The sequence below is a fragment of the Gordionus sp. m RMFG-2023 genome, chromosome 1 (assembly GCF_954871325.1).
Source record: "Gordionus sp. m RMFG-2023 chromosome 1, tfGorSpeb1-WG-v2, whole genome shotgun sequence".
Classification (NCBI taxonomy): Eukaryota; Metazoa; Nematomorpha; class Gordioida; order Chordodea; family Parachordodidae; genus Gordionus; species Gordionus sp. m RMFG-2023.
The window spans coordinates 33319358-33335152 of record NC_088775.1 but is presented as its reverse complement, the minus strand read 5'-3'; the positions used below and the strand labels follow the sequence as shown (position 1 = coordinate 33335152).

The 15795-nt window shown below is 30.4% G+C and overlaps 1 protein-coding gene across 1 annotated transcript in view; it reads right to left on the bottom strand.

Moving 5' to 3' along the window:
- LOC135931200 (uncharacterized) overlaps positions 1–15795 on the bottom strand; it is a 36212-nt gene that overhangs the window by 16978 nt on the left and 3439 nt on the right. The window contains exon 4 of the mRNA XM_065468144.1: positions 7831–8026. Coding sequence (XP_065324216.1) covers positions 7831–8026 — 196 coding nt within the window. The remainder of the gene's footprint in view (positions 1–7830; positions 8027–15795) is intronic.

Genomic DNA, 15795 nt, shown 5'->3' with positions numbered 1-15795 from the left:
GTATAGGCTTTTGTTTTGCCCAATTCTTTTTGTTTATTAGCCTATAAACTTTTAAGCAACAGTTCTCGGACTGTTGCGTGTACAAGTATGTGCGGCTTGCCCACAAACGTGTGAAGGGCTCCTTTTTTTCCCCTTAATTAACTATCCAGTTTGATGGATTTTTGAGGAAAACTTAGCGTAGCGCGAAAACGCTTTTATCACGTATCACGTAAACTTATTACATCTGTTATTTCTTCCAAATACCACTGTGATATCAATATTTCTGTTAATTATAGTTTATTTTTATTATGGAAGTAAATTTTTTACATGACTATCAATCTTATCTATTCATTTAGGATATTATAATAAATGAAGACCATATAGAGTTAATAAATAAAGATGCTATTGATACTAATAATAATAGCGATAATGAACAAGAAGAATCATCAATACCTAATAAAAAACGAAATACAGCAAAAATCTGGGAATTTTATACTACTTGTGATAATAAAAAAAAGGCAATTTGTAATAAATGTAAAAAAAAATATATCACTTCCCAATTTTGGAACCTTAGGATTATGGACACATCTTAAATCCATCCACCCAACATTATATAGGAAATGTGAACAAATAAATATTGGCAGTAATAAAATTAACACAACAAAATTATTTCTAGTTAATAATTTAAATAATAAAGCTAATTTAAATCATTTAATTATAGACTTTTTTATTCAAAATAACTTAGCCTTTTCAATGGTTAAGGATATCACTTTTAAAAATTTAATAGCATATTGTAACCCTTCACTAACATTAGTTTCTAGAAAAACACTAAAAATAGAAATTATGAAACATTATCATAGGTCTTTTATCAATTTAAAATCTGTACTTTCTAACATTACATCTAAATTTTCCTTAACAATGGACATTTGGTCCTATCCAAATAAAATACCCTTTATGGGCATAACAATTAATTATATTGATAATGATTTTAAAGTAAATAATCATTATTAGATTTTATTTCTTTTAAATCAGCACATAATTCTATTAATATATTATAATATTTTTAATACTGCATTAAAAGTAAAATTTGAAATTGATTTTTTTGCATTACATTAGACAATGCAAGTAATAATTTAGCATTTCTAAAAATTTTAAAACAAAAAGATAATTTTGATAATGTGTGCAAATGCTTTTGCCATATCATACATTTGTCATGGATGCATTGGAATTCTTAAATACAACACTAAAAAAAATAAGAAATTTTTAAAAAATTTTTAAACTTTCTATATCTAAATTTAATAAACTCGAAAAAATATTTCTTGAAAAAAATCCAAACTTAAAATTTCCACACCCAATTTTGGATATACCAACACGTTGGAATTCAACATACCAAATGCTTGAAAGGGCAATATTGCTAAATCCTATTTGGCAACATATACCAATCATTTACATAATACCAATGAAGAAAATTATATTAGTGGCTTAGCCTGGAATAATATAGAAATATACAGAGAATTTCTGGAACCATTAAATTTTGCTACAGAGATGGCCTCATGTGCTAATACTCCATCAATTTCAACAATTATTCCTTTATATTTCAGTATTTTTGAGCATGTGGAGAGTTATAATAATAATCCTAATGCTATTTTAAAGACAGCTTCTTTAGCTGCCTTAACAAAACTTAATAAATACTATAATTTTAATAAACATATATTTATTATTTCAACAATGATTGACCCAAGGTTTAAACTATCAAGTCACTTATTAAAGCATAATAGTATAGAAACTCTTATTGGATGTCTAACCAATGAATATAATATTTATAAAATAAATAATTACAATTCAGCCGAACATACAAATGAAACACAAAATACAAAAAATTGTCCTTTTATGACAAAATATATCAGGTTAAACCTAGTCATAATAATAATAACTTAGAAATAAGTAAATATGTGGATGAAGCCACAATTTCCAATGATACAGATTGGTGGAAATTAAATAAAAATAGATATCCAGTATTATCAAAAATTGGATTATCTTGCAATTAGGGCTACCTCATCTAGCTCTGAAAGGGCTTCTTCAGAAGGACGGTATGTTATAACAGACCAACGTTGATCACTAGATGAGTATACTATACAAGCTTGCCTCTGCCTAAAAACTTGGATGCGCATGCAAGATTCTTCTTAAATACATAAAAAAAATTTCTTATATTAAATTTATATCACTTTTTTGCACTATATTTTGTATAAATAGACAGTTATGTTACATTTTTAGTTTACTTATTTTGCTATGTTCTTTGTGCTAAATAAAACGTTTCAAAATCAATACGTTTTATTATTTTTGATACAAAAAATATATGATTAAATCAAAATTTTTTATATTCACATAAACTAATAAATTCCTTTTGAATTCAGTAAAATTTTGAGAGTTGGTTCTTAGCCCTGTTTTTATGGTAATGCTTCATGATTTTTTTTTCCATGTTTATTTAAAACTAGAAATTAAGGGTTTTATAATCACTATTTCTATTCTTTTAATTAGTAATTTTAATTTAAACCAATACCAATACAAGAAATAGAAAATATTGTTTAAGCCAATACCAATATTTTAGACCCAGTACCAATACAATATTTTGTTTATATTGGGTTTTTAATATTGGTAATATTGAATTTTTTAGACTGTTTTTAAAACATTTAAAAAAAAATACTAACTTTATTGAATATAAATAAGCTATTTTTAATATAAAAATAAAACATGTCCAAATAATTCTATAAAATTTTATAAATTTCAAAAATTTAACATATGATTTCATTAAAATTTACGAAAGTTTTAAAACTTTTGTAATTTATTTAAAGATGGTTTTTGACACAGGATTAAATATATTTTTTAGTAGGCCGATGCCCAACATATCTGAACATGACCTAACCTATATCAATATCCCATACCCCGCATTTTGAAATAATTGATCTTAATTTATACAATTAAAATGTCTATGACTTTATATGGATATTTTTTTGATTGTATTGTATATTAAATAGTGGATAATAATTAAAATTATTTATTTTTTTCAATTTTTTAAAAATTAATTAAGCAAAGTTTAAGAATAATAAATTAACTAATTGTTAAAACCGTAAATTACAACTACATCTTTATCTTATATGGACCGTAAAATATTTTTCATCATTTTTTTTGCTCATTTTAAGAAAATCATAAAAAAAAGAAGCTAAATGAAAGAAAGAAATCGAAATAAAACCATGATACAAAATTTTAAACGGTGAGGTTCCAAATTTCGTTTCACCTATCCTCTTTGGTGCCAGGCTAATTGCACTTCAAAAACCTAATAATGATATCAGACCCATTGCCATTGGTTCTACCTTTCGCCGATTAGTAGCCAAGATGATATCATCTCGAATTAAGCATGATGCTTCACGTCTCCTAAGTCCCTTCCAACTTGGTGTAGGAATCCCTGGTGGCTGTGAAGCTGTTGTACATTTGTCCAGATTATATCTTGAAAATTTACCTTCTAATGAATCCTTGATAAAAATTGACTTCTCTAATGCTTACAACACACTCTCCCGGAGCTCCTTTTTGAGTTCTTCAAGTAATCTTTTTCCCAGTTACACTAAGTTTTTTTATTCGTGTTATCAACAGCCCTCCACTCTTCTGTTTGATACCTTTAAAATCCCTTCCGTCGAGGGCATTCAGCAGGGAGACCCCCTAGGTTCCCTATTCTTTTGTTTAGGTATTAATGACATCATTAAATCCATCAATTCGGTCTGCTCATTATCCTTGCATTCCTGGTACATTGATGATGGTATCCTTGGAGGATCCAATGTTGAAGTCAATAAAGCTGTGAACATCATCAAGGAGGCCGGATCAGCTATAGGACTCTCCATTAATCCAGAGAAATCAGAATTTATTCCATACAATCGAACCTAATACTAACAAATTCAAACTAACGACTCTTGACGGTCTCTATCATCTGGGAGCCCCTGTTGGTGGTAACTGCTATTTCTTTCTTTCTTCAGTCCACTTTGGATACTTTATTAGAGATGGCAGATTTATTTTCCCTTCTTCCTTCTCATAAAGCCTTTTTCCTGGTGAAAAATTTTTTCAATATTCCCCGTATTCTTTACGCACTTCGCTCAACTGCCATATTTAAATTCCCCATTCCACTTGGAGTTTATGATAATGGGATCAAAATCCTTATCGAAAACATTCTAAATCTTAAATTCCATGAAATTGCTTGGACACAAGCTTCTTTACCCACAAAGATGGGAGGTCTGGGCCTCAGATCTCCAGCTGATCTCGCCTTAACGGCCTTTATATCCAGTTGCCTACTAACTAAAAACATAATAAATCCCAATTCTTTAAAACCCGACTCTTCTTTTAATGATGCAATCATCGAATGGAGGACATGAATTTTTGCGGATCACCCTCTTCCTGAATCTAATAAGCAGAAGGACTGGGATAGGCCTATTATTGCACTCTGCGTTGAATCACTCCTTTCCAGAATGCAATTATCAGACCGTCCCTTATTCTCTTCTTTGCTTAATGGTTCAGGCCATGAGTTTCTCGAGGCCATTCCGTCTATTAATCTGCAATTACAACTAAATAAAAACGAGCTCACACATGCTATCGGTATCCGTTTAAATTGCCTTATTACCCAACCCCACATTTGTTCAGGTTGCGGCTCCGCAGTTTTGGGCAATGGAAGACATAGTCTTCATTGTCGCTCATGTAAAGGTCGAATTGTAAGACATAATCTATGCAATTCGATCATTCTTAGAGCTCTTAGATCTGCTCAAATCCCCTCCACTCTTGAACCATCCGGTCTTTTCAGATCTGATGGGAAACGGCCTGACGGTATTTCGCAAATTCCTTGGAAGCGCGGTCAATTCCTGATCTGGGACTATTCTTGTATTGATCCACTCGCTCCATCAAATCAAATAGTCAATATACTCGAGAAAAAGGAGACACTCAAAATAGCGAAATATTCCGAAATCTCTCAAGAATATATTTTCATCCCCATTATTTCCACTACCCTTACTACTTTTGGGAAATATGCCTTATCCTTTTTCAAGGAACTCGGCTCCCACATTCGTCAACTAACCGGTGAACCCCGCGAGGGCTTCTTCTTAAGGCAAAGGCTCTCCATCGCAATACACAAGGCTAATATTAGCTTCATAGGCAGTCTCTCCCCACAAGATTATCCTTCCTAACCTCAATATATTTTTTTAAAATTTTTTTTTTAACACCGTCACAAACATATCCTCCAATACTATATTTATTTATTTTTTTAAAATGTTTTTTTTTTATATATGTATATAAATATATATACAAATATTAATTATTATATATTTTTTTTAAATATATTAAGTTGTAATATTAAAGTATTTTTTTATATATATACTTAATAGAATACTTATTCTTATATTATATATAATATTTAAAAATATATTATGGAAATATATTATATAAAAAATTTATTAAATTTGTTGTTTTATTAAAAATATATCTTTTAGAAAATATTAATTATGTATTTATTGAAAAGAAATCACAAAATTGAGGTTGGATAATTTGTTATTAAATAATAAAAATCAATTGTGATCTTAAAATTATGATATTGAAATTGATTTTGTGATATACTAACTCAATTTCCATCAAGCTCGAGTCTTCGCAAAACTGAAACAAAAAATTTTAAAAAACAAATTAAATAGAAAAAAAAATTGGAGCACTCGAAAATTTGTAAAAATGATTCATTTCATTTTTTTGAATTGAAATGTGATTTGGTAGAATCAAATAAAATTACCTCTATACAATAATAATGATTATCTCGAAAAACGGCCATCTATCTCGGTCCCTAAACCATGTAAATCGATTATGCCATATCTTTGTCATCATTGATATAAAAATGGCCAGTATTCTCTCAAATTAAACTGTATTAGAAATTTTATATTCAGAAATGGTTAAAGAGAACCTATTTAGTTTATTGTTTTTAAGAAAACCCCTCATATTAGTTAAGATTAAGAAAAATCGATATAAACCCCAAAACAAAATCCTAAGTCATTAAAGTGGCAACACAGCATCAATCTAATTTTTAGAAATTTTTTTTTATTTGATTTCTTGGTTCTGTATTCAATTCGGTGAAACTTAGACCAAAATCAGATCTTAAAACATAATTCAAATCCGTGAATCGAAGGCCCGAAATATTAGTGAATAAAAAAAGCTAATTTGAAGTTCAATGCTGTATAATTCAAACTTAATTGAACACCCAAAGTTATTTAAAATTTGTAAAAGAAGTTCTATGAACAACCTTAGACCTCTAGATTCCCTTAGGCCGACGCTGAAGTCCACTAGATGACTAAAATAGAAAATGAATAATGACTATGTATGTTGATTAAGAAAGTACCCGCTGAAACTTATATAACGAGGTTCCTGACCTGGCTCACCATTTCCTCGAGTCCTTACGAAAAGGTATGGGGGCGGCGTTAAAAATTTTTGGGGATTTCGGGCCGATTAGAATTAAGTTATTCTCGCGTAAGGCGTAACCACAAAAAATTTTGAACTTTGGAAATATTATAATATTCTTAGATGATGGCTGTCATAGAAATTATATTTCTAAAAACGCATCCTAATATCACGATCCTAGAAATATTTTGCTAGTAATTTTGGTCCCCAAAAGGAGCGGACCCAGCTGCAACGCTGCAGAGATTGTTACATTACTGAATGTTAAAATATCTAAGCTAACTTAATTAATTCTTACGAACGAATTGCAGCCACCTTATTCCAACTTATTTTTTTTAAAGATCTTATTTTTCAAATGCAATGATGAAAGAGAGGCGGTATTTTAAGTGTAAGAAATTTTTCATAATTAATTTATATTTTCAAATTTTTTATTTATTATATAATATAAGAAGCTTATCGTGGTTTCCGAAGCTATCATCAAATATTTTGAATAGATTTATTTCATTCTTTTCTTTCAATTTCTTTCTTTCGGTATAGGTTGCACAAAAATCGGCATATAATATTATATCGCACATTCTAATATTGATTACATTTTTTCCACCATTTTTAATCTTTAAATAAATGATACTAATAATAACCTAACCCCTCAGCACATTTTAAAAATAGTTTCCAAAAACCCATCTAAAACTCTTATCAGCTTATAGCCTTTCTTTTCAATCAAAATTTTATAGACTCTAAGATCATCACTCATATAATAACAAATCAAAACTTTTTTGGAGGGAATAAATGATGAATTCAACATTAATTGGGGCATCGGGCTACTCTTCCTTCCAAGTTAGAAATCATAAAAATTCCCGCCTCAGATATAACGGCCCATGAACAGGTCCTAAAAAATCCGAAAGTTTGTAGATCAAATTTTATATTCACTCTCCTTAGAGTACGAATTTTTAAATTCGTTTATATCATGATTAAAACAAAATTTAAAATACAAAGTTATATTTATAAAGGTATAAATAAATATTACAATTTATATCATTTGGGATTTTATTTTAAAAAATAGATAAGTATTTATTAAATTCTTAAATAATTGGTCTTATCAGTTGAATGAGATCATAAAAAATGAGGATAAATAAAAATTTTTGTTATTATTTATTCTTATCGATTTTCTCTAGCTTAATCAATTAATAAATCTTTATTTCCCTACTCAATTTATCGAGCTTTATCAATTCACTAATTAACGTCAACGCAGAGAAAATGATTATTTTATACACTACAGAACTTTTTTTAAAGAAACAAACTTTGTAAGTCATGCATAATTTAAGAGTCATAATAATTTTAGTTCAATCCTACCGCTAACTTAAATTATTATTCATGTTAGATTCTTACCCCAACAAGATTATCCTTGACGTAAGCGTAGCCTATCCTGTCGATGTCCGACAGCGTCAAAAGGTTCGGAATGACGTGAAACTGCGGAACGTGCTTTAAAATTGCGGTGATCAAGGCCCGTCTCTGTTCGTACGAGTCCACGCCGATGGACATCAAACTGTTTTCGGGCGATTTCGTGGTTAGAGTCAGGTAATACCTAAATTATAAATGTAATAATTTCGTATTTTGATATCATTGATAAAGTTTTTTTAAAAATTGAAATCATTCACAATTTTATACCCGGCGATTTGACAAATTTATTGATAAATATATTTTTTTAAGATTTCCATTTCATAATTTAAGATAATTTGGTATGGGCTCAGTGTTTTGTAAATGGTATCAAAGGGGAAAAAAATGTGAGACAAATGAACATGTCAAATGATTAATTCTATCATTTTTTCAATTTATTGTTATAAAATTTAGCCTGTCCCCCGGGTTCGTAATTTTTTTTAGGCTCAATTGGGTTTGTAATAAAATTTGTAAATTATTAGGCCCGGTCGTGATTTTTAAAAGACATTCCATACGTCTCTAATTTATATCTTAGACTCATTAAGTTGTTGCAAGATCTTAGAATCAAATTAATAAAAAAATTTAGAGGTTGAAAAATAATATGATCGCATTTAAAAAGAAAACATTTTTAATTGAATCAAAATAATTAGCTAAATATATCCTTACATTCCATCTGGGAATGAAGGAAAGAACAAAAAAATTTATTTGATATAGGAACATATTTGAGTTTTATAACAGAAAACACACGATATGGTTTTAAAAATGATCATATATAAAGATAATAATGAGTTATCAATTTCAGTAGTATAAGTGGCATCTTAATTTTATTAGATAACAAAGTCGCCCATAAGAATATATTTATAATAATTATATAAATTAAAAAGCATCAATAAATTTCCATTAGTTCCTTCTCTCTCTCATTATTTTCTTCTTTCTTTTCGGATTTTCCCTTTCTTACCTTTCGATTTCTTAAACCTTAAAAAATTTTGATATTCTTCCCCTGAATAGTGAAGGTTATATCAATTTATTTGAGTTTCGAATCAAGCCGCTGGACCATCATTTTAATAGTTATATTATCCTTCGATCACTAAGTTGTTGTAATTTGACGAGGCCAAACCGCTTAAATTCGGTATAGATTACGATAAATATATTCTCAAGGCTGTGTCCAACAAATTAATTCATAAACTTTAGAAAACCTTAATGAAATATTTTTAATATAAGAATAAAGAAATGTCCAAAACATAATTCTAGAAAATTTTATAAATTTCAAAAATTTAACATACGTCGTCTTCATTAAAATTTGCAAAAGTTTTGAAACTTTTCGAATTTTTTTAAAATGGTTTTGGACAATGCTGTCTAACCAATGCAGTCCCTGCCTTATTCCAAAGTTAATTATTGTAATAAATTGTATTAATTATTTATGTAACAAATATATATATATATAAAAAGAATAAAACATTCTAATCAATTAATAAATATGATGTGATAATTTTAAATATAATAAAAAGATAAATTTTAATCCATGGTAATTTTCTAAATAGCTAATAATTAGTTGTTTCGTTTTATTAAAATGGAGACAGGTGGCGATTTCTAATGGAGAAAATATTTCCTTAAATCAGAAAATTTGGCGGATAAAAGAAAATTGGCGGACTTATCTACGATTAAATTTGATTAATTCGATGACGAAAGTTTGATTTATAGATATTTTTCTCAATGGGAAGCCAGTTTTCGGTTAAAAAACGTAAGCCCTACTGAATGTCAATATAAAGAAATATTTTTAACATTGCAATAAGAATATTGATGGACCGTTCTTGTTATCCTGATTCGTTGAAACTTTATTTATAAGGAAATTAAGTCAATATGTTTTAAATTATTTAAATCGACATCAACAACTTTTGCATCTAGATTTGATTTCGTTAGACTACGGAGAACAACGAAACCATAACTGAATTTGCAAATAAAATTAGAACAATTGGCAAGCGTTATGATATTGACGAGCGTTTACGTGATCAGTTTATGGTTGGCATAAAAATGCCGGGGATCTTAGGGCTCTATATCTCAACGGACTTGATAGAGATAATAATGTATTGACTTTCAAATTTATTCTTGATCTGTTGACTTTCAAATTTATTCTTGATCTGTTGACTTTCAAATTTATTCTTGATCTGGCAATCGCTTCTGAGCGAGCAGACAATGAAATTGCAAATAAAAATATTCCGGTTGTCAATAAGATAAATGATAATAACAAAAGAAATGTGAATACTAATAATTAAAAACATCCATTTAAAACCAATACGTTTGATAAAGGCTATAATAAATCCAAGTATAATAATAATACATTTGATAAAGAGGATAAAGAGGATAATAAATACAAATATAATAATACCCTTGATAAAGATTATAATAAACTTAAATGTTATAAATGTGGGTTTATTCATAAACGAGAAGTGAGATGTCCAGATACAAATACGACATGTAAAATGTAAAAAATTGGTCATTTTGCAGTTGTTGTAAATCAAAGAATTTAAATTATATAAGAGTGTCATCAAGTGATTCTATTCATAGTAAATGGAAGATTCAACAAAATCGAGAGAATCGAGCAAAACTAACTGCAGAGATAAATGGGTTAGATGTTGAATTTGATTTTGACACTGGTGCACAGGCGTCATTGATAGGAATTGATATAAGGACAAGTATTGGACGACCAAAAATTAGGCCAACCAGTCCATTGACTGCATATGGTGATCATCCGTTAGACGTTAAGGGTGAGACCCAAGTCAATGGTAGGATTGGATCACAGACAAGGACCCTACTTGTGGTAATAATGAACACAACTGAGATGCCCCTTTTCGGATTAGTGCGCAATTCGGTCAACACTAAAAAATGTTGCATAACATTCGATTCTAGAATTTAAAATAAACATCAAGAAATTTTTGATGATAAGATGGGACATATACGTGATTTTGCGATGCGAAAACATTTAAAGGGTTTTGCTGTACCAAGATCGTTTCCAGCCCGTAAGGTACCATTTCCACTTTGCAAAGCAATTGAAATGGAATTAGACCGATTAGTGGCTGCGAGAATTATCGAAAAGATTGATTCGACTATAACTAGGGTACAGTGGTCAACGCCAACCGTAAATAGGCGCAAGAATAATGGCGATATTCGAATTTGCGCTGATTTTCAAAGTTACACTCAATCCGTGTTTATTGTATGACCATCATGTTATTCCTACCTTAGATGATTTGTTAGAGGAAATCCAAGGTATAAATTTACCGTGATAGATCTGAAAGATGCATATTTACAGATAGAAGTAGAATCGGAATCTCAGTAATTCCTAACGATAGTAACTCATAAGGGTTATTTCCGTTACCGACGATTGCCTTTTGGATTGGCAAGTCACCTACTATATTCTTGAGATATATGGATGAGTTGCTAAAAGATTGTTAAATGACTGGTGTCTACTTAGATGACGTAAATATTTCTAAACGATGAGGAGCACATAAAAAATTTGCGAATTGTGTTAGACAGATTACAGAAGGTTGGTCTTAAGGCGAAATTGACGAAAGTTAGATTTTTACATCCTAACCCAGAAAAGGTGAAGGTTATCTGAAATGCACCAAAACTTAAGAATATACAACAACTTATATCTTTTCTAGGGCTCGTGAATCATCATGAACGTTTTATTCGTAATATATTGTAAAGCGGCGCTATTACTTAAATTAACAAGCGTGAAAGTACCTTGGCGGTGGACGAAAGATGAACAAAATTCCTTCGATGAGGTTAAAAAATTATTGTCTTCCGAGGAAACGTTAATTCTTTATAACGCGCAGTTGCCTATAATTTTATGCGACGCATCTGATTCAGGATTAGGAGATGTATTGTTACATCAATTAGTAGACGGAAGGATAAAGCCTATTTCGTTCGCGTCACGTACTTTATTAGAATCAGAGAAACACTACGCTGATTGATAATAATGTTCGAGAACTTTTATTTGGTATTCAAAATTTCATTCAAATTTATACTTCGAACTGATCACAAACCATTAGAGCGATTATTTGGGGAGAAACACGATCTACCTAAAATTTCTAATAATCATTTGACACGTTGGGCATGGAGGAAGGCTTCTTATGATTTTAGAATATAATATAGACAGGCAGTAAAGATGTAATCGACGACGCATTATCAAGGCTTTCGATATTAGACATGAAAGAAAATCATGATTCTAAACAAACTTTGGAGATTCGAAGTATTAATTTGGATGACATGCAATTGTCAGAAAATTTTCAACGAAAAGAGTCGAAGCAAGATTTAATATTAAAAAAAATAGCAATGCCATAAAGAAATTGTTAATCTCTATAATCAACGGAAAAGCTCTCTGTCGATCGTGATAAGAAATGCAGTGTTAGGAATGATTCACAAGGGACATCCTGGGGAACATGTAATGAAATCTATTTTTAGATTGTATTGTTGGTGGCCCAGATGTTATTAACATAGAAAATTTTATCAAAATATGCTCTGGACCAGAAAAATATACCTAGAATATAAGAAGTCTTGTATTCTTGAACTGTTGGTAAGGAATCTTGAGAGCGAATCCATGTTGATTTTTGCTGGACCAGTGGATTCGCGATATTGGGTAATTGGTGTCGATTCCTACTCCAAATGGTTAGAAGTTGATCAATTGCAGAATACCTCGGCTGATTCTATGATTGAACGAATAAAAAAATGGTTTGCTAAGTTTGGAATACCCAAGTATATTGTGTCAGACAATACCACAATTCATATCTGGGGAATTCCGTCGGTAATGTGAATTAAATAACATATGTCATATACGTTCGACACCCTATCATCCGAAAACTAATGGATTAGCTGAGCGTACAATACGAACTTTGAAATGTCGATATTACGCAACGAGAGAGTCAATTTTTGATCCAGAAGAAACTATGATACAGGTTTTAACAACCTACCGATTGGGGGAGCATAACTCAACAGGGAGATCTCCTGCCAAGATTATGTTTGGAAGACAATTTAAAACTAGTTTGGACTGGTTAAAAACAAATGTAGAACATGAAATTGAAAAAGATAAATGAAAGACAAAGCCAAATCATGATTTACATTCGAAAGGGAGAGAATTCGAGATTTCATAACCTGTGGTTAAACAATGAGAATACCAAAGGTTGGAGAAAAGGAGTGATTAAAGAAAGGACAGGGTTATATTCTTATATTGTTGAAACTCCCGAATGAACATTGCGGAAAGCAGATCAGCTAAGAGATCGTTCAATTATTCCTACTCATGAAAGTTGATCGTAAGTTAGAGAAATAGTTGTGCCAGTAAATGAAGCAGGTACACATACTGCATTACGCTGTTCACCAAGAAACCATAAACCTACAAAGAGGTTTATTGAGGAAATCTAACTAAAAAAATCCAACACGCCTTCCTCTCTGCCCCACTTTTTTTATGCCCGGAAATTCTCACCCAAATAGAATCCACAATCAAAGACTCTTTAGAAGGCATCCTTAATATAAAATTCAGCCCTAATTCTTGGATGCAGGCCTCCTTACCCTCGAAATTTGGGGGTCTTGGCTTAAGATCACCCGCGTCACTCAGCCTTGCTGCTTTTTTAGCCTCAGAATCAAGCTCCCGCTTAATTATGCTATCACTTAACAATAACCCCACAGACCTCCACTTTCCCCACGCCCTAGCAATCTGGAAAGAGAATTCCTTCTCCGCTCCAATCCCCACATCACGAAAGCAACATGACTGGGATCTTCCCTTAATACGCCACTCCGTTGAATATCTAATATCGAGTGCTGCTTCTAAGGGATCCCCATCAATCCTTTCACATTTATTATCTCCCATTACAGTTGATGAATCCTTAATGATCATCTCTCTCTCTCTCACAACTGCAAGTTCCACAACTTTTGCCTTCCCTATCGGGCTATGAATGGTTAGAAGCGTTGCCCAGCTCAAACTTAGGACTTCTCTTAACAAACGAAGAATTACGCATAGCAATAGGTCTCCGTCTTGGTTGTAATATACTGGCCACATGTATATTATGTTCTCAACCCGTTGATTGTTTTGGACATCATCATCTTCATTGTCGATTCTCTAAAGGTATTCTCGACACAGTGCAGTTAACGGCACCATTCTCCGTGCTCTACGCTCAGCTCAAATTCCAGCAACCCTCGAACCCTGTGGCCTCTCAACCGAGAATAATATATGTCCAGATGGGCTGACATTAATACCATGGAGTAATGGAATTCCATTAGCATGGGACTATACCTACATCGACCGATTTGCTCCCTCCTTTAATAAGAACTCATTCATACGAGCTGAAAACTCGAAAATTAATAAATACACTTCCCTAACATCTCATACCAATCGTCTCCGACACAACCGGGTCTTTTGGCAATCATGCCCTAACCTTCTAAAACCCTCGGTAAAAAAATCCGCGCCATCACTGGTGACCCTCAGGAAGGTTTCTATCTCAGACAGCGCATATCTATTGATATATGCAGATCTAACTGCATTGCCATCCATGGCTCTCTTTCTTGACCTCCTCCCACCCAACATACAATTTACTATACTAATTTTTTTTTTTTATTATACAGTTTTTTATATAGATTTTATATAAATAGTTTACATGACATTTTTAATATATATTTTTTTTTAAATTAAAAAAATAAATAAATTGTATTTATTAATTAAAAATAATAAATAAATATATATACATATAAAGAATAGAACATTCTAATCAATTAATAAATATGATGTGATAATTTTAAATATAATAAAAAGATAAATTTTAATCCATGGTAATTTTCTAAATAGCTAATAATTATCGTTTTATTAAAATTATTATATACATATATTTTGCCAATCTCTAAAATTATGTATTCATCATCTAATCCTTTGTGTTTCATATTTCGAATGTTTTCTTTTTAATTTTTAGAATTTAAATGACGATTTAAGAGACCATTGCAATTAAAAATAATTATCTTAAATAATTTTTATATTCCTAGCCCTGATGATGGATACTGTATGATGCTAATAACAGGATAAATCTGCACTTAAGAAAATAGGTATATTTACATAAAATTTTAAAAATCATACTTGATACTTGTAAATGCTTGAAAAAAAAAATATTATTTGAGTTATGGCCAAATTTCATTATATTATATTTTTAGGTTTGGTGAAATCTTTTATAAGACTAGAGAAATGAAAGAAAAGAAAAAATTTTATGATAAAATGCCAAGTTATGTTTGAATATCATATGCAATGCATGAGTATTTTTATTTTTATAAAAAAACTGAGAATGAAATGTTTTTTTTAAAATGGCCTAAATCAAATCAACATATTTGATCTAAATTAGAAAAAATTCCTGTAATACAAATGTAATTTAAAAATATATTTATTGTAGCAGCCTATTACATAAATTATGTTAATAGCAAATATCATTAATTGCACAGTTTTACAGAACATCATAAGACAAAAATTTGAGCATAATTAAAAATAAAATAAATTATATTGTAGACACAGAATCGTTAGTATAACACAGGCGCGTAAGCAATGGAGAGGATAGGGGGAAATTTCACTCCCCATAGCAAATTTGACTGTTTTTCTAAATATTATTTTAAGATAATAAAAAAATTTCCCCTGACCCCCTCCCCCCCTGCCCCATCAAAATTTTTTTCAATATCAAGCAGAGTTTATTTTTACTGCTAGTTGCATTAATAAATTATTTTCCTATAGCTCACTACTATGTAGAAATTTACAAAAACCAAATTTCGATTTAGTTCAAGTTATTGATTTGGATGAAAATGTGGACAGGAAGAATGAATGTAGTTGAATATTTCATAATATTTATATAGACGTTGAATCAAACTAAATCTTATAAAATATCCAATTTCATTCCA